Source organism: Oncorhynchus gorbuscha, linkage group LG07 (assembly GCF_021184085.1).
Source record: "Oncorhynchus gorbuscha isolate QuinsamMale2020 ecotype Even-year linkage group LG07, OgorEven_v1.0, whole genome shotgun sequence".
Taxonomy (NCBI): domain Eukaryota; kingdom Metazoa; phylum Chordata; class Actinopteri; order Salmoniformes; family Salmonidae; genus Oncorhynchus; species Oncorhynchus gorbuscha.
Genome location: NC_060179.1, coordinates 55,429,946 through 55,450,248, shown reverse-complemented (window position 1 = coordinate 55,450,248; position 20,303 = coordinate 55,429,946). Strand labels below are relative to the sequence as shown.

Sequence of the window (20,303 nt, the reverse complement as noted above, 5' to 3'; positions counted from 1 at the left end):
TTGTGCAAAGTTGGCTGGGTGTCCTTTGGATGTCCATTCTTGATACACACAGGAAACTGTTGAGCGTGAAAAACCCAGCTGCACTGCAGTTCTTGGCTCACTCAAACAGGTACCCGTGGCACCTACTACCAAACTCCATTCAAAGGCACTTTCGTCTTGCCCATTCACCCGCTGAATGGCACACATACACAATCCATGTCTCAATTGTTGCAAGGCTTACATCCATATTTAACTGTCTCCTCCCCCTTCATCTACACCGATTGAAGGGGATATAACAAGTGACATCAATAAGGGATCATAGCTTTCACCTGGATTCACCTAGTCAGTCCACGTGATGGAAAGAGTATGTTTTGCACACTTAGTGTGTTAGAGTGAGCTATGTCAAGAATCCTGTATATAAATAGCCAGTGTGTATAAGCAGTGTAACACAAATGCAATGTACAGTAGTTGATACAGGTAACTACTGAAATAAAGGAAACAATGAGCCGACAGAGCCACAAGAACAGCTTCAATTGCCATGCCTGCCCCCGCACCCCCTCTCTGGCGCTCAAGGGCACCAGGCTACTTTCAATCTACACACAATTCCCCAAGTGACAAAGCAAAAACTGTTTTCAAAATGGTTGCCAATTTATTTAAAATAAAAAACTGAAATATTACATTTGGACTCTTTGGAACTCTGTAAAGCCGTCATTGTAAATAAGAATTTGTTCTTAACTGACTTGCCTATATTTTTTTTAATTGACCTACGTATTCAGACCATTTACTCAGTACTTTGTTCAAGCACCTTTGCCAGAGATTACAGCCTGGAGTCGTCTTTGGTATGACGCTACAAGCTTGGAACACCTGTATTTGGGGAGTTTCTCCCATTCTTCTCTGCAGATCCTCTCAAGCACTGTCAGGTTGGGTGGGGAGCATTGCTGCACAGCGATTTCCAGGGCTCTCCAAAGATGTTTGATCGGGTTCAAGTCCAGACTCTGGCTGGGCCACTCAAGGACAGTTAGAAACTTGTCCCAAAGCCACTCCTGCGTTGTATTGGCTGTGTGCTTAGGGTCGTTGTCTTGTTGGAAGGTGAACCTTCACCTCAGTCTGAGGTCCTGAGCAGGTTTTCATCATGGATCACTCTGTACTCCGTTCATCTTTACCTCGATCCTGGCAAGTCTCCCAGTCCAGGCAGCTGGAAAACATTCCCACAGCATGATGCGGCCACCACCATGCTTCACCGTAGGGTGGCAGGTTTCATTACATTACATTTACATTTAAGTCATTTAGCAGACGCTCTTATCCAGAGCGACTTACAAATTGGTGCATTCACCTTATGACATCCAGTGGGACAGTCACTTAACAATAGTGCATCTAAAACTTAGGGGGGGTGGGGTGAGAGGGATTACTTAACCTATCCTAGGTATTCCTTAAAGAGGTGGGGTTTCAGGTGTCTCCGGAAGGTGGTGATTGACTCCGCTGTCCTGGCGTCGTGAGGGAGTTTGTTCCACCATTGGGGGGCCAGGGCAGCGAACAGTTTTGACTGGGCTGAGCGGGAGCTGTACTTCCTCAGTGGTAGGGAGGCGAGCAGGCCAGAGGTGGATGAACGCAGTGCCCTTGTTTGGGTGTAGGGCCTGATCAGAGCCTGGAGGTACTGAGGTGCCGTTCCCCTCACAGCTCCGTAGGCAAGCACCATGGTCTTGTAGCGGATGCGAGCTTCAACTGGAAGCCAGTGGAGAGAACGGAGGAGCGGGGTGACGTGAGAGAACTTGGGAAGGTTGAACACCAGACGGGCTGCAGCGTTCTGGATGAGTTGAAGGGGTTTAATGGCACAGGCAGGGAGCCCAGCCAACAGCGAGTTGCAGTAATCCAGACGGGAGATGACAAGTGCCTGGATTAGGACCTGCGCCGCTTCCTGTGTGAGGCAGGGTCGTACTCTGCGGATGTTGTAGAGCATGAACCTACAGGAACGGGCCACCGCCTTGATGTTAGTTGAGAACGACAGGGTGTTGTCCAGGATCACGCCAAGGTTCTTGGCGCTCTGGGAGGAGGACACAATGGAGTTGTCGACCGTGATGGCGAGATCATGGAACGGGCAGTCCTTCCCCGGGAGGAAGAGCAGCTCCGTCTTGCCGAGGTTCAGCTTGAGGTGGTGATCCGTCATCCACACTGATATGTCTGCCAGACATGCAGAGATGCGATTCGCCACCTGGTCATCAGAAGGGGGAAAGGAGAAGATTAATTGTGTGTCGTCTGCATAGCAATGATAAGAGAGACCATGTGAGGTTATGACAGAGCCAAGTGACTTGGTGTATAGCGAGAATAGGAGAGGGCCAAGAACAGAGCCCTGGGGGACACCAGTGGTGAGAGCGCGTGGTGAGGAGACAGATTCTCGCCACGCCACCTGGTAGGAGCGACCTGTCAGGTAGGACGCAATCCAAGCGTGGGCCGCGCCGGAGATGCCCAACTCGGAGAGGGTGGAGAGGAGGATCTGATGGTTCACAGTATCGAAGGCAGCCGATAGATCTAGAAGGATGAGAGCAGAGGAGAGAGAGTTAGCTTTAGCAGTGCGGAGCGCCTCCGTGATACAGACGTGATTCTTGGCATTCAGGCCAAAGAGTTCATCTTGGTATCACCAGACCAGAGAATCTGGTTTCTCATGGTCGGAGAGACCTTTACAGTAGGTGCCTTTTGGCAAACTCCAAGCAGGCTGTCATCTGCCTTTTACTGAGGAGTGGCTTCTGTCTGGCCACAATACCATAAATGTCTAATTGGTGGAGTGCTGCAGAGATGGTTGTCCTTGTGGAAGATTCTCCCATCACCACAGAGGAACTCTAGAGCTCTGTCAGAGTGGTGGCATCATGCTGTGGGAATGTTTTCCAGTGGCGTGGCAGGGAGACTAGTCAGGACCAAGGCCCTTCTCCCCCGATTGCTCAGTTTGGCCGGGCGGCCAGAGCTAGGAAGAGTCTTGGTGGTTCCAAACTTCCATTTAAGAATGATGGAGGCCACTGTATTCTTCGGGACTGTCAATGCTGCAGAAATGTTTTGGTACCCTTCCCCAGATTTGTGCCTCCAGTCTCGGCGCTCTACGGACAATTCCTTCAACCTCGTGGCTTGGTGTTTACTCTGACATGCACTGTCAACTGTGGGACCTTATATAGACAGGCATGTGCCTTTCCAAATCATGTCCAATCAATTGAATTTACCACAGGTGGACTCCAATCAAGTTGTACTAACATCTCAAGGATGATCAATGGAAACAGGATGTACCTGATTTTAATTTCGTGTGTAATAGCAAAAGTTCTAAATTCTTCTATGAATTAGGTATTTCTATTTTTACACTACCTGTCAAATTTTTTAGAACACCTACTCATTCAAGGGTTTTTCTTTATTTTTACTATTTTCTACATTGTAGAATAATAGTGAAGACATCCAAACTGTGAAATAACACATGCAGACCTGCCAACCCTGTCCAACTTTTTACAGTACCAGACGCGCGAGGCAAATTGGAGATTCAACTTGCGCACATAGCACCCACCGGGTTTTCTTTCCCCCACATGCGCGCTGTTTGTGAGTCTTAAAGGTTGGTCTTTAAAAGGCTGGAATACTTTCTTTCTTGACAGCATTCCATTTACACATATGGTAAAAGTCACTAACAACATCTAATTAGAATGAACACACAAAGGGTCTTTATTCTTGGAGGGCTCAAGTGAGGACGAGGAATCTGAACGCGGTTCGCTAGAAGAGTGTCCCGTGTTTCAGCCTATGTAAAGGTGCCTATTGTATTTATTTGCAGCGCATACATGTTTCAGATTTGCGAAATAGATAACTTCTTAAATATAATGCAAAGGAATTTTAGAAGCATTGCCTCTGTAGCTAATATCTGGAACTGTAATGTCGTTTGTCTGTTGTTTGAAGAGAGTCAGACCGAAATGCAGCGTGTAGGTTACTCATGACATTTAATGAAGAAAATGCTGTACATGAAATAACTGATAATACAAAACAACAAACGAGTGAAACTAATACAGCCTATCTGGTGACTAACACAAAGACAGGTACAATCGCCCACGAAATACAACACGCACTCAGGCTGCCTAAATACGGTTCCCAATCCGAGACAACGAGAATCAGCTGACTCCAATTAGGAATCGCCTCAGGCAGCCAAGCCTAACTAGACACACCCCTAGTAATAAACACTCCTAATTAATACAAACCCCAATACGAAATACAACATATAAACCCATGTCACACCCTGGCCTACCCAAACACATAACAAAAACACAAGATACAATGACCAAGGCGTGACAGAACCCCCCCCTAAGGTGCGGACTCCGGGACGCACCTCAAGAGCATAGGGAGGGTCCGGGTGGGCGTCTGTCCATGGTGGCGGTTCTGGCTCGGAGATTCATGTTTGTCATTTATTGTCATGGACGTGGACCCCACTCCATAAATGTCCTAGTTCCTCCCCTACGCGTCCTAGGATAATCCACCTTCTCCGCCGACCATGGCCTAATAGTCCTCACCCTGATCCCCACATAACTGAGGGGCAGCTCGGGACCGATGGGCAGCTCGGGACCGAGGGGCAGCTCGGGACCGAGGGGCAGCTCGGGACCGAGGGGCAGCTCGGGACAGAGGGGCAGCTCGGGACAGAGGGGCAGCTCGGGATAGAGGGGCAGCTCGGGATAGAGAGCAACTCAGGATAGAGGGTCAACTCAGGATAGAGGGGCAACTCAGGATAGAGGGGCAACTCAGGATAGAGGGGCAACTCGGGACAGCGGGGCAGCCCGGGACAGAGGGGCAGCCCGGGACAGAGGGGCAGCCCGGGACCGAAGCAGCCCGGTACTGAGGGGAAGCCCGGTACTGAGGGGAAGCCCGGTACTGAGGGGAAGCCCGGTACTGAGAGGAAGCCCGGTACTGAGAGGAAGCCCGGTACTGAGAGGAAGCTCGGTACTGAGAGGGAGCTCGGTACTGAGAGGGAGCTCGGTACTGAGAGGGAGCTCGGTACTGAGAGGAAGCTCGGTACTGAGAGGGAGCCCAGTACAGAGAGGGAGCCTAGTACTGAGAGGAAGCTCAGTACTGAGAGGAAGCTCAGGCAGGTAGTAGGCTCCGGTAAATCCTGGCTGGCTGGTGGACCTGGATGATTAAGGTTGTCTGGCCGATCTAGAATATCTTGGTAGACTGGCACTTCTGGCGGATCCTGGCAGACTGGTGACGCTGGGCCGACTGGCGGCGCTGGGCAGACAGGAGACTCCGGCAGCGCAGGAGAGGAGAAAGGCTCTGGCTGAGCTGAACAGGCGGGAGACTCCAACAGTGCAGGAGAGGAGAAAAGCTCTGGCTGCGCTGAACAGGCGAGGCGCACTGGACGCGCTGGGCCGACTGGTAGCACTGGTGGCGCTGGACAGACAGGAGACTCTGGCAGCGCAGGAGAGGAGAAAGGCTCTGGCTGCGCTGAACAGGCTGGAGACTCCGATAGCACAGGAGGGGAGAAAAGCACTGGCTGTGCTGAACAGGTGATGCGCACTGGACGCGCTGGGCCGACTGGGAGCACTGGTGGCGCTGGACAGACAGGAGACTCCGGCAGCGCAGGAGGGGAGAAAAGCACTGGCTGCGCTGAACAGGCGAGGCGCACTGGAGGCATGGTGCGTGGTGCTGGAACTGGTGGTACTGGCGTGAGGACACGCACAGGAAGCCTGGTGCGGGGAGCTGCTACCGGAGGACTGGTGTGTAGAGGTGGCTCTGGATAGACCGGACCGTGCAGGCACACTGGAGCTCTAGAGCACCGAGCCTACCCAAGCTTACCTGGCTCGATGCCCACTCTAGCCCGGCCAATAGGAAGGGCTGGTATGTGTCGCAGCTGGCTCTGCACCCGCACTGGAAACACTGTGCGCTCCATAGCATAACACGGTGCCTGCCCGGTCTCTCTAGCCCAACGGTGAGCACAGGGAGTATGCACAGGTTTCCTACCTGGCATAACTATTCTCCCTTTTAGCCCCCCCCAATATTTTTTTGGGGGTGACTTTCCGGTTTCCAACCGTGTCGCCGTGCTGCCTCCTCATACATACGCCTCTCCGCTTTAGCTGCCTTTATTTCCTCCTTGGGACGGCGATATTCTCCCGGCTGCTCCCAGGGTCCTTGACCGTCTAATTCCTCCTCCCATGTCCAAATCTCCAAATGATGCATTCTCTCCCATTGCAACTGCTCTTCACGATTAACAGGGAGAGTAGGCTCAGGTCTGTTTCCTGACTCAGCCACTCTCTCTCTGCGCTTTCCCCTGTTACCTTCAGTTTTCGCTCTGTATAGCAATGCTTTCATTCTCGATTCCATACGTGTATAGCCCTCTTCCCATTGCTGTAGGGAATCCCAGGCGGGCTCCTGCACTCGCCCTGGGTCGGCCGCCCACCTGTCGATTTCTTCCCACGTAGTATAATCCATATCGTCCTCCTTCAGATCCTGCCAGTTCACACGCTGCTCGGTCTGTGAATCGTGGTGGGTGATTCTGTAATGTTGTTCGTCTGTTGTTTGAAGAGAGTCAGACCGAAATGCAGCGTGTAGGTTACTCATGACATTTAATGAAGAAAATGCTGTACATGAAATAACTGATAATACAAAACAACAAACGAGTGAAACTAATACAGCCTATCTGGTGACTAACACAAAGACAGGTACAATCGCCCACGAAATACAACGCGCACTCAGGCTGCCTAAATACGGTTCCCAATCCGAGACAACGAGAATCAGCTGACTCCAATTAGGAATCGCCTCAGGCAGCCAAGCCTAACTAGACACACCCCTACTAATAAACACTCCTAATTAATACAAACCCCAATACGAAATACAACATATAAACCCATGTCACACCCTGGCCTACCCAAACATATAACAAAAACACAAGATACAATGACCAAGGCGTGACAGGAACATTCTTCATCGTGCAGGCTTCTAAACTCCCGACTCCATTTAATGCCAAGATAAACACTATCTTTCCACAACACACGGAGTCGAAAATGGATTTGTCCATGTGTTTACCTGGAATCCTTTTCCAACAGTCTTGAAGGAGTTCCCACATATGCTGAGCACTTGTTGGCAGCTTTTCAGTCGCTCTGCAGTCTGACACATCTCAACTCATCTCAATTTGGTTTAGGTAGGGGGATTGTGGAGGCCAGGTCATCTGATGCAGCACACCATCACGCTCATTCTTGGTAAAATAGCCCTTACACAGCCTGAAGGTGCATTGGGTCATTGTCCTGTTGAAAAACATGATAGTCCCACCAAGCCCAAACCAGATGGGATGGCATATCACAGCAGAATGTTGTGGTAGCCATGCTGGTTAAGTGTGCCTTGAATTCTAAATCAATTACAGTCAGTGTTACCAGCACCCCTACACCATAACACCTCCTCCATGCTTTACGGTGGGAAATACACATGCAGAGATCATCCGTTCACCAACATGTCTCACTAAGACACTTAAGTGGAACCCAAAAGCAGACTCAGATGAGGAAACAGGGATGAGTGAACCAAAATATTTGTTACACAGAGAGATATGGAGTGCAGATCTGGGGAAGCTCAGATGAGTTGCAGAAAAAACAGATGTGGAGACTGAGGTTGGAGTTAGCTGAGTAGGACAGGGTAAACAGGTCGAGGGGAATCCAAGGTGATGGTGGTGGTGAGTAAAATCCAGTGCAGGGTAGTTGGGTGGTGAGATGTGGAACAGGAGACAGAGACAGAGCGGTAACTGCAATGAGAGGACAAACGGTGTCAGGCAGGGAAACAGGCACAGCAGAGTAACAGGATCGTGAATAATCATAAATGTCTAGAATCATGAACGGACTGAGCAGAGATTACAATCTGGCAGAGTGGAAGTGGCAGGACTGAGTATTTGTAGAGGTCTTGATTATGGAACGAGTTGCAGCTGGTAGGGATGTGCTCTGTCTCCAGCACACCTGTCTCCAATCACACAGAGATGGAGAGGGAGAGAGTGTACAGGGGGAGTAACTGCAGGTCAAGAACACCGGATGAACACCAGAAGGCATAGCAGGAGCAGATGTGACAGACACGGCGGTTGGAACCAAAAATCTCCAATTTGGACTCCAGACCAAATAACACATTTCCACCGGTCTAATGTCCACTGCTCGTATTTCTTGGCCCAAGCAAGTCTCTTCTTATTATTGGTGTCCTTTAGTAGTGGTTTCTTTCTAGCAATCCACCATGAAGGCCTGATTCACACAGACTCCTCTGATCAAATCAAATCAAATCACATTTTATTTGTCACATACACATGGTTAGCAGATGTTAATGCGAGTGTAGCGAAATGCTTGTGCTTCTAGTTCCGACAATGCAGTGATAACCAACAAGTAATCTAACTAACAATTCCAAAACTACTGTCTTATACACAGTGTAAGGGGATAAAGAATATGTACATAAGGATATATGAATGAGTGATGGTACAGGGCAGCATACAGTAGATGGTATCGAGTACAGTATATACATATGAGATGAGTATGTAGACAAAGTAAACAAAGTGGCATAGTTAAAGTGGCTAGTGATACATGTATTACATAAGGATGCAGTCGATGATATAGAGTACAGTATATACGTATGCATATGAGATGAATAATGTAGGGTAAGTAACATTATATAAGGTAGCATTGTTTAAAGTGGCTAGTGATGTATTTACATCATTTCCCATCATTAAAGTGGCTGGAATTGGGTCAGTGTCAATGTCAGTGTGTTGGCAGCAGCCACTCAATGTTAGTGGTGGCTGTTTAACAGTCTGATGGCCTTGAGATAGAAGCTGTTTTTCAGTCTCTCGGTCCCAGCTTTGATGCACCTGTACTGACCTCGCCTTCTGGATGATAGCGGGGTGAACAGGCAGTGGCTCGGGTGGTTGATGTCCTTGATGATCTTTATGGCCTTCCTGTAACATCGGGTGGTGTAGGTGTCTTGGAGGGCAGGTAGTTTGCCCCCGGTAATGCGTTGTGCAGACCGCACTACCCTCTGGAGAGCCTTACGGTTGAGGGCGGAGCAGTTGCCGTACCAGGCGGTGATACAGCCCGCCAGGATGCTCTCGATTGTGCATCTGTAGAAGTTTGTGAGTGCTTTTGGTGACAAGCCGAATTTCTTCAGCCTCAGTTGATGTTGAGATGTGTCTGTTACTTGAACTCTGTGAAGCATTTATTTGTGCCGCAATTTCTGAGGCTGGTAACTCTAATGAACCTCTGCAGCAGAGGTAACTCTGGGTCTTCCATTCCTTTGGCGGTCCTCTTGAGAGCCAGTTTCATCATAGAGCTTGATGTTTTTTGCGACTGCACTTGAAGAAACTTTCAAAGTTTTTGAAATGTTCCGTATTGACTGACTTTCATGTCTTAAAGTAATGATGGACTGTCGTTTCTCTTTGCTTATTTGAGCTGTTCTTGTCATAATATGGACTTGGTGTTTTACCAAATAGGGCTATCTAGCTATCTAATAAACAAAAACCCTTGAATGAGTAGGTGTTCTAAAACTTTTGACCGGTAGTGTAATACATTTGCAAAAAAAAAAAAATATTTGTCATTATGGGGTATTGTGTGTAGATCATTGAATCATGTTTAGAATAAGGCTGTAACGTAACAAAATGTGTGAAAAAGTCAAGGGGTCTGAATACTTTCCGAAGGCACTGTATGTACATACAGGTAGGGATCTCAGTTGTGTTAAGATTCTATTCGTATGGCGGCAACTCAACAAGCTGTTTGATATTTGGTGAGTGTGCTGCCCAAATTGTGGCTCTCTGGTGCAGTATTTTGAATGATTTTTATTGATGTCTGTTCAGACAGGAGTATTACCATTAGCAACACCTCCAGCACCCCTACTTCACGCAGCTATGGGCGAAACTGTGCAGGGAAGCCATTTTGCATAGCTAATTGCTCAGGTACAGTAGAAATCAGGCTGAAATGTCATGATACCCCGCCTCCTCCCTTCACATAGAAAGCAGCCAATGAGAAGACAGAGTCAGATGAGTGGTTACGCCCCATTAAGAGAGCAGTGGTAATAACTTTATTGCAAAAATACAGGATCCCTCTTTCCCTCGTTCGCCAAGCAATGATACCCAGTACCAACACACACAAACACCCTACACACACACAAACACATACAACTCGCTCTCTAAAAATGACTCCTAGCCCTCTTTCATCCTCACATCATCTCTATTTCACACACAAACAGTACATCATTTTATCTCCTCTCTATGTACTTTCTTTCATTCGCCATCGCTCTCTTTCTTCCACTCTCTCTTTGCATTGAATTTCCATTGACTGTTCCTAGCATAGTATACAGCCCTGGAACTCAACTCTGTACCCCGAAGCCAGTTCCACTGCATCTTTTCATTGTTCCCCTGTAATCAGGGACTGATTTTAGACCTGGGACACCAGGTGTGTGCAATTCATTATCAGTTAGAACAGAAAAACAGCAGGCTCCGGACCTCGTAGGGTCAGAGTTGAATACCCCTGGTATACATTATCCCTTCTTACTACATAGTGAACCACTTCAGTACTATGTATGTATATGGTGCGAAACGGAAATCACACCCTATTCCCTATGTAGGGCTCTGGCCAAAAGTAGTGTGTAGTATATAGGGAGACGGGTGCCATTTGGAATCGAGCCTATGAGCCAGCATTTAATCACGTATCTTCTTGACTTAAATTCGTAAATAAAGCGTCCGTTCGTGGGCGTGTCCACTTCCTGCTTCCTATCTGTCAGGTCAGAGGTCAAGGGTCAGGAGGGAAGGTTGATTTGCATAGCAGACTCATGCGCTACAGTTGGCTACATTCTCCAACATCCACAACACAAACAGCAACAAAATAATCAAATTAATAAATACATTTTTTTTTTTAAATCACAATGTTAAAAGACAGACAGAGAGCTGTGTCTTTGTCTAAGTGCCAACCTTTGGTTTAGATACAACAATCATTTATCAGTTCTGTCTAGATCTCGTTCTGCACTGGCCATTGGTCTCCAAATAGGGATTAGTTATAATGTATTAAATGTATGTACTTATTATGTATATACATACATATTATATGTACATATGTCATAACATGTTCAGCAGGTTAAATCATATCATAACATTTTCAAGACATGTCAGTGTTATTCAGTTAGGGGTAAGTCAGAGAACCCTGTTATAACTGGAGCATGAGAGACAATACCTACAGTACACATATGAAGTATATTTATAATATAGTGTAGTTCACCATTCATATCTGAGTAACATCAGGGTCAGAGCTGAACGGAAAGGTCCAGAAGAAGATAGTGAATGTCAGTAACTAAGAACCAATCATGTTAACCTGAGGCCTCAAATAAATTAGATTACATTTACCCTTCATCGAGTACACTTCAGCAAGTACCGTTCAGCTGGTACACTTTCCTAAGTACCTTTCAGCAAACACACTTCCCAAATGACAATTTAGTTCCCTTACCCTCGCTCGGTCAAAGCTCTCGCTCTCTCTCACGTTACATCAGGTGTGCAAAAGTTTGTTCCGTTTAGCTACCGTTATCTGTAAAAAAAAATTAAATGAAATTTTAAAAAAGGAAAAAGGAAGGTAGTTTCTCCCGATAGAAATGGGAGAGCAGCGTTAGCCGTTACAACGGTCAGTCAGGTGACCTCCAGCTGGACACTTGTGAAGGTCACTCAATCCAGGACCAGGAGTCACCACTAAAGTTATCAATATCTTCATTATTATCATTATTAGTATGAACATTCCATAAGGTCTTAATAACATACAGGTTTCATATATCGTTTTTCTGTACATGACTTTAGTTATTATTAGAGTTCCGTCTATACGTAGCTATGTAGGCACGTACGCACTGGTCCTGGGGTTCCCTTGGAAACAACATATCCAGGTGTGCTGTGCTGTCATCAGACAGGAAATGCCCATAAAGAAAAAGGAAGAAGCCGTGGCTTATCGGTAACCCCCTCCTCCCCCTGTGGATCTTTCGGTCACCTCAAGGTTCCAGAGCCCCTCTGATTGGGGCAGATAAAGCAGGGAGATCATAGGCTAAACCTAGCTAGCTAATCTACTCCCTCCTTTATAGGCCCAAAGAGGGGAAGGCTAGCAGGATAATGTTCAGAGTCGGACTATATTAGGAGGCTAACAGGCTAGCAGGTCGCAAGCTAGCTAGAAGTGTAATTAGGTGAGTTTGTTTTTTGGGGTTTCAGAGTAATTCCTGCTGAGGGGGACTAAGAATGACTGCATAGACTGAATAGTTGAAGAAGGGCGGAGGGTGCGAGATGGGGGTAGAGGGATGTTAGTAGACCACTGAGGGACGGACGTGGGGAGAGGTGTGTGTTTGGGGTTGGGGGGGTGTGGAGAGTTAGGACCCCGGATGTCTGCCCTGGGAACTGCCTTTAGCGGTGTCGAGGGTAAGGACCTGCAAATAGCTGTCCTGGGAGGTGCCTTTAGTGGTGTGGAGTATTAGGACTCCAAAGAGCTGCCCTGGGAGGTCCCTGTAGCTGTGTGGAGGGTAAGGACCCCATAGAGCTGCCCTGGGAGGTGCCTGTAGAACTGTGGAGGGTTTGGATCCTAGAAGGCTGCCCTGGGAGGTCTCCATAGTGGTGTGGAGGGTAAGTAAGGACCCTAGATGTCCAATGTGGGATGTGCTTGTAGCGGTGTGAAGGGTAAGGACCCCAGCGAGCTGCCCTGGGAGGTGCCTGTAGCGTAGATGCATATGGAGGCACGTCAGTGGTTTGAAGACCACTGTCTTAAGTGGTCTGAAGTCAGCTTCACCCCCGTCAGACACCAGAAACTTCCCGCGCCATTGGGCATCTCCTGCAGGGGGAGGGACAACACAGTAATGGACAGGCCCCAGAGGTGAAGGGTAAGGGGTCATGAAAGGACTGGGTGATGATAATTATGATAATGATGATGATTATGAAGACGAAGATACTGAAGTTGAAGATGATGATGATGACTAAGATGAAGATGGTGATGATGAAGATGATGATGGTGTAACAATACAGGGTCTCAGAGGAGATTAGGTAAGTAAGCAGAGGCACTGACATCTGTCTGCTTCACCTTCAGAAGGAAAGAGAGAGATGGGGATAGACAGAGAGAGAGAGAGACAGGGAATAGAGAGAGAGAGAAAGAGATGGGGAATAGAGAGAGAGAGAGAGAGACGGGGATAGAGAGAGACGGGGATAGAGAGAGAGAGAGAGACAGGGAATAGAGAGAGAGAGAGAGAGAGATGGGGAATAGAGAGAGAGAGAGAGAGAGAGATGGGGAATAGAGAGAGAGAGAGAGAGAGAGAGACGGGGATAGAGAGAGAGAGAGAGAGAGACAGGGAATAGAGAGAGAGAGAGAGAGAGAGAGAGAGAGAGAGAGAGAGATGGGGAATAGAGAGAGAGAGAGAGAGAGACGGGGATAGAGAGAGACGGGGGATAGAGAGAGAGAGAGACGGGGAATAGAGTTAGAGAGAGAGAGATGGGGAATAGAGAGAGAGAGAGACGGGGATAGAGAGAGACGGGGATAGAGAGAGAGAGAGAGACGGGGGATAGAGAGAGAGAGACGGGGGATAGAGAGAGAGAGAGACGGATAGAGAGAGAGAGATGGGGAATAGAGAGAGAGAGAGAGAGAGAGAGAGAGAGAGAGAGAGAGAGAGAGAGAGAGAGAGAGAGAGAGAGAGAGAGAGAGAGAGAGAGAGAGAGAGAGAGAACAGCAGTGTGATGGTATTGCAGATGAGAATTGGAGGTGAAAACAGAGATGCAGCTCTACAACATGACCACTGGAGTGCAGCAGTGCCTGTGTGTGTGTGTGTGTGTGTGTGTGTGTGTGTGTGTGTGTGTGTGTGTGTGTGTGTGTGTGTGTGTGTGTGTGTGTGTGTGTGTGTGTGTGTGTGTGTGTGTGTGTGTGTGTGTGTGTGTGTGTGTGTGTGTGTGTCAGTGGAGGCTGCTGAGGTGAGGACGGCTCATAATAATGGCTGAAACGGAGCGAATGGAATGGCTTCAAACTATGTGTTTGATGTATTTGATACCATTCCACTGATTCCTCTCCAGCCATTAGCACGAGCCTGTCCTCCCCAATTGGAGGTGCCACCAACCTCGTGTGGCGTTTGCGTATGATAAACTCACAAAGCTGCGTGCTGCGGTGAGACGGTGGCGACGCGGGTTGATGACTGTGCCGCTCAGACTGCGGACCATTGTGCTGCTGCTATCAGTCTGGTACACACTCCCCTCCGTGTTGGGAGTGAAGGAGCGGGCTGACCCTCTTACCCCACACTGCAGGCTCCCGGCCGGGCTGCCACCTGCTCCCACGCAGGAGAAAAGCTGGAGGTCAGGGATCATACACACTATGTACACACATAGCTTCATACACACACTAGACACACAGCTACTGTACATACACACAATTTAAACATAAACACATACACACAACTACAATATGTACAGTATGTACCTCTACTTCCTGCCTGGAGACTGGCCCGGTACAGGAAGTCCAGCTCTGATAACTCTGCCTCCTCAGGGTCACAGGGTTCATGCTGTGCAGGGGCAGGCTGGGAGTTGTATTTTCTGTGGGAGAGGTGTGCCTTAATGGGGAGGCAGCGATCTGGAGGTGTGTCATATGGCGTAACCACAGCATCTGGGCGGTCCAAGCTCCAGGAGGACCAATGACTTGTGATGGTGTTGAAGGTGGAAACTTGATTGGGCCAATCAGAAGAAGCGGTGGGCAGGGAGGGGTGGGGTTGACTGCGGGATGAGGGGGGGGGGGTGGGCGGAGGGTCAGACTGTTTGTGTGGGGGCTCAGGGTCTGTATACATGTGTGGGGAGTCCGTGTTTGAATGTGGGGGTGGGGGTCGTGTGTGTTGGGGGTCAGAGGGTGAATGTGTGTGTGAGGGGGTAGTGTGTGTGTCTGATATATCCCAGAGTCTGAGGGGTAAAGAGGGAAGAGAGATGGCCAGGTGTCTGCCTAGAGGTCTCACACACACCCCCCCGACCTGTAACAACTCCTCCAGCCTCACCCCCTGCCTTTCCTCACCCCTCCTCAACCGCTCCTCCTCCTCAACTTTCCTCAGCCCCTGTCCCCTGACCTCACTCATCCCCACATCCTCCTCCTTCCTGACCCGTTCTCTCCCCTCTCCCCCGCTAAAAAAGGCTGTCTCTCCCCTCCTCAACCTGTGCTGCGGTGTTGTCGGTGGGAGGGGGTTGGAGGGATGAGTGGAGAGGGGTGAGGTTGGGGGAGGGTCTGTAGGAGAGAAGGGGCTGGCCAGGGCCCAGGGCTGCATCCTGGTAGGCTGGCCGGACCTCTTCCCCCTCCTGATTGGGCGTCAGCAGTACTTGGAGCGGGCCAGGCTGTTCACTGATTGTGCGACAGGAGAGAAAGGGCGGGACAGAGACGCTCAGCAGCCATTCACAATCAGAGTAAATAAAGGATGAAACGAAAACACACTTCAAATGGAATGTGTTGAAACAGAAGCATCTTATGTCAGGCTCATGACTGTAATGTAGGATTCATAAAGTTATAAGGCACTTCATCATCAAGACACCAGTCAGCAAGCAAGCACACACACAAAATCCACCACCCCCACATTAACTCTCTACATCTCCGCTGGCTCAGGAATTGCCCAGCAGCCTTTGCAGCAGTCGCCCATTAATCACAGCTCAACGTTGATCAATAGAAGAGGAGAGGAAAAAAATATAATAAGGGAATAAAGAATAAATGAGAGAGCAGTTAAGAACAAGAGAGAGGAGGAGAGGAAGAGTGGAATAAATAACCAGACAGAGGAGGAGGAGGAAGAGTGGAATAAATAACCAGACAGAGGAGGAGAGGAAGAGTGGAATAAATAACCAGACAGAGGAGGAGAGGAAGAGTGGAATAAATAACCAGACAGAGGAGAGGAGGAAGAGTGGAATAAATAACCAGACAGAGGAGGAGAGGAAGAGTGGAATAAATAACCAGACAGAGGAGAGGAGGAAGAGTGGAATAAATAACCAGACAGAGGAGAGGAAAGAGAGGAATAAATAACCAGACAGAGGAGAGGAAGAGTGGAATAAATAACCAGACAGAGGAGAGGAAGAAGAGAGGACTGAAGAATGAGAGGAAAGCACTAGTCTCCTCTCCTCATCTTCCCCTACTGACTACATATACAGTATACCTCCAACACAGCACCAGCCCCTCACGAACAGACAGACAGGCAAAAAGGCAGACAGACCTACAGCCCACTCCGAGACAGGTCTGGACCAGATATCTCACCATCAACACAACAGGTACCAGTACAAACCAGTAAAGACCAACATTGACCAACACAGACAAATACAGACCAGTACAGACCAACTACCTCAGAGCAGAAACACTTTCCACTCCACTGCACTACACACAGAGGAGTTAGGGGTGTTTTGTTGGACAGGCAGAGCTGGGACACATATAGAAGGGTCCTGGGTTGGGTTTTGGGGACATACAGGGGACAGTTATGGTACCTGCGATGCCCCTGTGGACGGGCGCTTCTTGTCTCCTGCTCCATATCCTGATCCTGTGTGATTGGTTCCCAAGGGCTCCTCATGCACGCAGCTACAGCCAATCCACTATGAGCATTAGCCTCATGCAAGGGGCTGAGCACAGCTGAGAATGTTAACGAGAGAGCAGGAGGACAGAGAGAGAGAGAGCGAGAGAGAGAGCGAGAGATGGAAAGAGTGAGAGATTAAAAGAGAGAGAGAACAGGGGGAGAGAGAGAGAAGAGAGAGTTGGAAATAAATAAAGAGAGGGGAAAGAGAGGCGGAAGAAAAGAGAAGCAGAGTAGAGGAGTGGTTCTGAGGGGGCCAGCATGCAGACAGCTCCTTTATGCATGTGTGTGTGTGTGCGCGTGTGTGTGTGTGCGCGCGTGTGTGTGTGTGCGTGTGCGTGTGCGCATGTGTGTGTGTATGTGTGCATGCGTGCGTGTGCGCGTGTGTGCGTGTGTGTGTGCATGCGTGTTGGTTAGTCAATGACAGAAAGATGAGGGTTTTCAAGAGAGAGAGAGAGAGAGAGAGAGAGAGAGAGAGAGAGAGAGAGAGAGAGAGAGAGAGAGAGAGAGAGAGAGAGAGAGAGAGAGAGAGAGCAGAGCTGGGGTCGTGGGGTCAGGGAAAGACGCTGGCCTTCAGAACAGACCGAGTATCAGCTCGTGCAGATTTAGCCCTAGTGAACGCGCCCCCTGCTGTCTGAGGTGCTAGTGGGTTAGGAGAAGATGCAGAGACACACAGCAGGAGAGCAACCATCAAATCGGGGGTACGTTCAGAGACGACAAGCAGGTTCCCAATGAGTCGCATCAATGTTGACTTGTACTGTGCAGGCAGTGCGGTTCCTCTCCTGTTGTTAGCTGTGATGTGTTACATGGAACCAGGCAGATTGAGGTGGTTAGTATTAGCTTCAAGCACTGACGTCATTATGCAACGCTAAAACCATTGAATCGCATTAGAAATAATGCCACCAATTTACCCGCAGGTTATGTGTGTGTGTGTGTGTGTGTGTGTGTGTGTGTGTGTGTGTGTGTGTGTGTGTGTGTGTGTGTGTGTGTGTGTGTGTGTGTGTGTGTGTGTGTGTGTGTGTGTGTGTGTGTGTGTGTGTGTGTGTGTGTGTGTGTGTGTGTGTTGAAGAAGTTGAACGACAGACAACCAGACACACAGGGGCACACACCCCTACTGATTCAACGGATCAATTAAAACCACCCAGTGATGGTGTGTCAGTGCTGGGCCAAAACAAAAGCCTGCACCCACTGTAGGTCTACAGCACCAGGGAGTCGAGAACACTCGTCTATACGCTGTTATAGCATCCCACACACACACATACACACACGCACACACACACACACATACACACATACATACACACACACAGACAGTAGGTAACCATAAACACACCCAAAATGAGCCACTACACAAAAGTATCTTCTCTCGTGTCCTGACAAGACAAAAGGGCGGGACGGACAGACAGCCACCCAAGGAGGCAGGTGTAAGGAACAGACAGTGACGTACGCCCCTCTCTGCCCTCACCCTGGTGTTGCAGCTGGTCTAAGTCCATGTATTTGGAGGGTCTGGGGTTGAATCCCACGGCAGCTTCTCTCTCCGCCTCTTTCCTCCTCTGCTGCTCCTGCTGCCTCGCTCTCCTCACCACCTCCTCCTGAAGCTCATCCAGCTCGCTACGGCCAGCGCCTGCACACACACACACATACGTATGCAAACACACAACACACACGCACACCGTATGCAAACACACACACACGCGCACACCGTATGCAAACACACACACGCACACCGTATGCAAACACACACACACGCACACCGTATGCAAACACACACACACACACATACACACAAGCACACGCAAGGGGAGGTGGGAGAAACAAACTTTAGAGTTTGAATACTGTGCAAACACACACACCCACTCTGACACCGTTACGTATCACACGCACGTATATACACACACACACCCAGGTTGCTGTTGCTGCCCCAGCTAGGTGCTGGCAGCTCCTGCAGGATGGCACTGGTGCTCTTGGACTTGGGCACCGAGCGCCACGATGGACCGGACATCAACACACGCTTCTGACCTACCTCCCTGAGAGAGAGGGAGGGGAAGAGAGAGAGAGAAACTCTGCGAGACTGCAACAAGGACAAAACGAATGGCGCTGCCATGGTGTGTGTGTGTGTGTGTGTGTGTGTGTGTGTGTGTGTGTGTGTGTGTGTGTGTGTGTGTGTGTGTGTGTGTGTGTGTGTGTGTGTGTGTGTGTGTGTGTGCGTGCGTGCGTGCGTGCGTGTGTGTGTGTGTGTACCTGTCAGGGCTGCTGCTGTTCCTCTCGCTGCTCTCGTAACCACTCTCCATCCTCTGTATCAGACAGGGCTGAAGCTCCACCCCTCTCAACGGGGGAGGAGGAGGAGGGGGGCAGCCCGTACCATTGCCTAGCATCCCTGCCACACCGGCCACCCCGCCAGTGTGTCCCCCCAAGCCCGCTACACCCCAGGCCACCTCTCCTGCCCCCTGCAGATCAGGCGTGTTAGTTGGACAGTGTTGATGGAGCTTTGGAGGTAGACGGGGCCCGGGCAGGGTGCTGTAGCCCAGCGGAGAGCCTCTCTGGCGGGTGAAGATGCTGTCGATGTTCAGGGCCTCCCTCCGTGGCCTCCAGGCTGGCCGGTAACATCGACCACCAGAAGAACTGAAGAGTCAAACATTTAGCAGGTAGCACTGTAAAAGGTTAACTTACTGTAACAAGCTCGGAGAACAAACTTCACTGCAACACTTGTAATGTAAGCCTTCTACTGTGAAACATTCACATGGAAGTACAGGGCATTCGGAAAGTATTCAGACCTGTTGACCTTTTTCCACATTTTGTTACATTACAGCCTTATTCTAAAATTGATTCAATCATTTTTTTTCTCCCCTCATTAATCTAGACACAATACCCAATAATGACAAATCAAAAAACTTTAAAACATTTTTGCAAATTTATAAAAAAATCAAAACGGAAATATCACATTCACATAAGTATTCAGACCCTTTACTAAGTAGTTAGTTGAAGTAAGTTCGATCTTGGTTTCATCAGACCAGAGAATCTTGTTTCTCATGGTCTGAGAGTCGTTTAGGTGCCTTTTGGCAAACTCCAAGCAGGCTGTGATGTGCCTTTTACTGAGGAGTGGTTTCCATCTGGCCACTCTACCATAAAAGCCTGATTTGGTGGAGTGCGGCAGAGATGGTTGTCCTTCTGGAAGGTTCTCCCATCTCCACAGAGGAATTCTCAAGCTCTCTCAGAGTGACCATCAGGTTCTTGGTCACTTCCCTGACCAAGGCCCTTCTCCCCCGATTGCTCAGTTTTTCGCTGTGTCATTATGGGGTATTGTGTGTAGATTGCTGAGGATTTGTATTCATTTAATCCATTTTAGAATAAGGCTGTAACGTAACAAAATGTGGAAAAAGTCAAGGGGTCTGAATACTTTCCAAAAGCCCTGTATAGGTCAGTATAAATGTGTGTTTCTGTTCAGCAGCACCCACCTAGACTTGGACTCGCTGCTAGTGCTCTCATCCTCCCAGGGAGGCCCCACGGCCCCTGCCTCAGAACCCAGCACAGATCCCCCTATACCCGAGGAAGAGGAAGAGGACATGGGACGGGAGGAAGAGGAGGAGGAGACGGGATAGGAACAGGTAGAGGAGGGGGGGTGGGAGGAGGAGGAGGAGGAGGAGAAAGGATGGGAGGAAGAGCATGACGACATGGGACGACGAGAGGAGAGGAGGAACACGGCTGTCTCTTTATAGTCCCCCTGCTGCAGGGTAGGGGAGGGGGGGCGGGGGGGGGCCTCTGTTACTGAGTCTGATGGAGATGGAGAGAGGGATAGAGAGAGG

At 49.2% G+C, this 20,303-nt stretch overlaps 1 protein-coding gene across 5 annotated transcripts in view; it reads right to left on the bottom strand.

The window, feature by feature from the left end:
• Positions 1–9,970: 9,970 nt before the first annotated feature.
• LOC124040060 (inactive ubiquitin carboxyl-terminal hydrolase 54-like) overlaps positions 9,971–20,303 on the bottom strand; it is a 31,990-nt gene continuing 21,657 nt past the window's right edge. For 3 of the 5 annotated variants that reach the window (XM_046356833.1, XM_046356835.1, XM_046356834.1), the window contains exons 12-19: positions 19,956–20,271; positions 18,742–19,122; positions 18,403–18,527; positions 17,966–18,124; positions 16,418–16,559; positions 14,400–15,299; positions 14,075–14,247; positions 9,971–12,776 (exon numbers count right to left, since the gene is read on the bottom strand). In XM_046356833.1, the coding sequence (XP_046212789.1) occupies positions 15,086–15,299; positions 16,418–16,559; positions 17,966–18,124; positions 18,403–18,527; positions 18,742–19,122; positions 19,956–20,271 (1,337 nt within the window). In that variant the 3' untranslated portion in view covers positions 9,971–12,776; positions 14,075–14,247; positions 14,400–15,085. Of the gene's footprint in view, positions 12,777–14,074; positions 14,248–14,399; positions 15,300–16,417; positions 16,560–16,608; positions 17,293–17,965; positions 18,125–18,402; positions 18,528–18,741; positions 19,123–19,955; positions 20,272–20,303 lie in introns of those variants that run through there. The other 2 variants (XM_046356837.1, XM_046356836.1) reach the window with 2 other exon arrangements.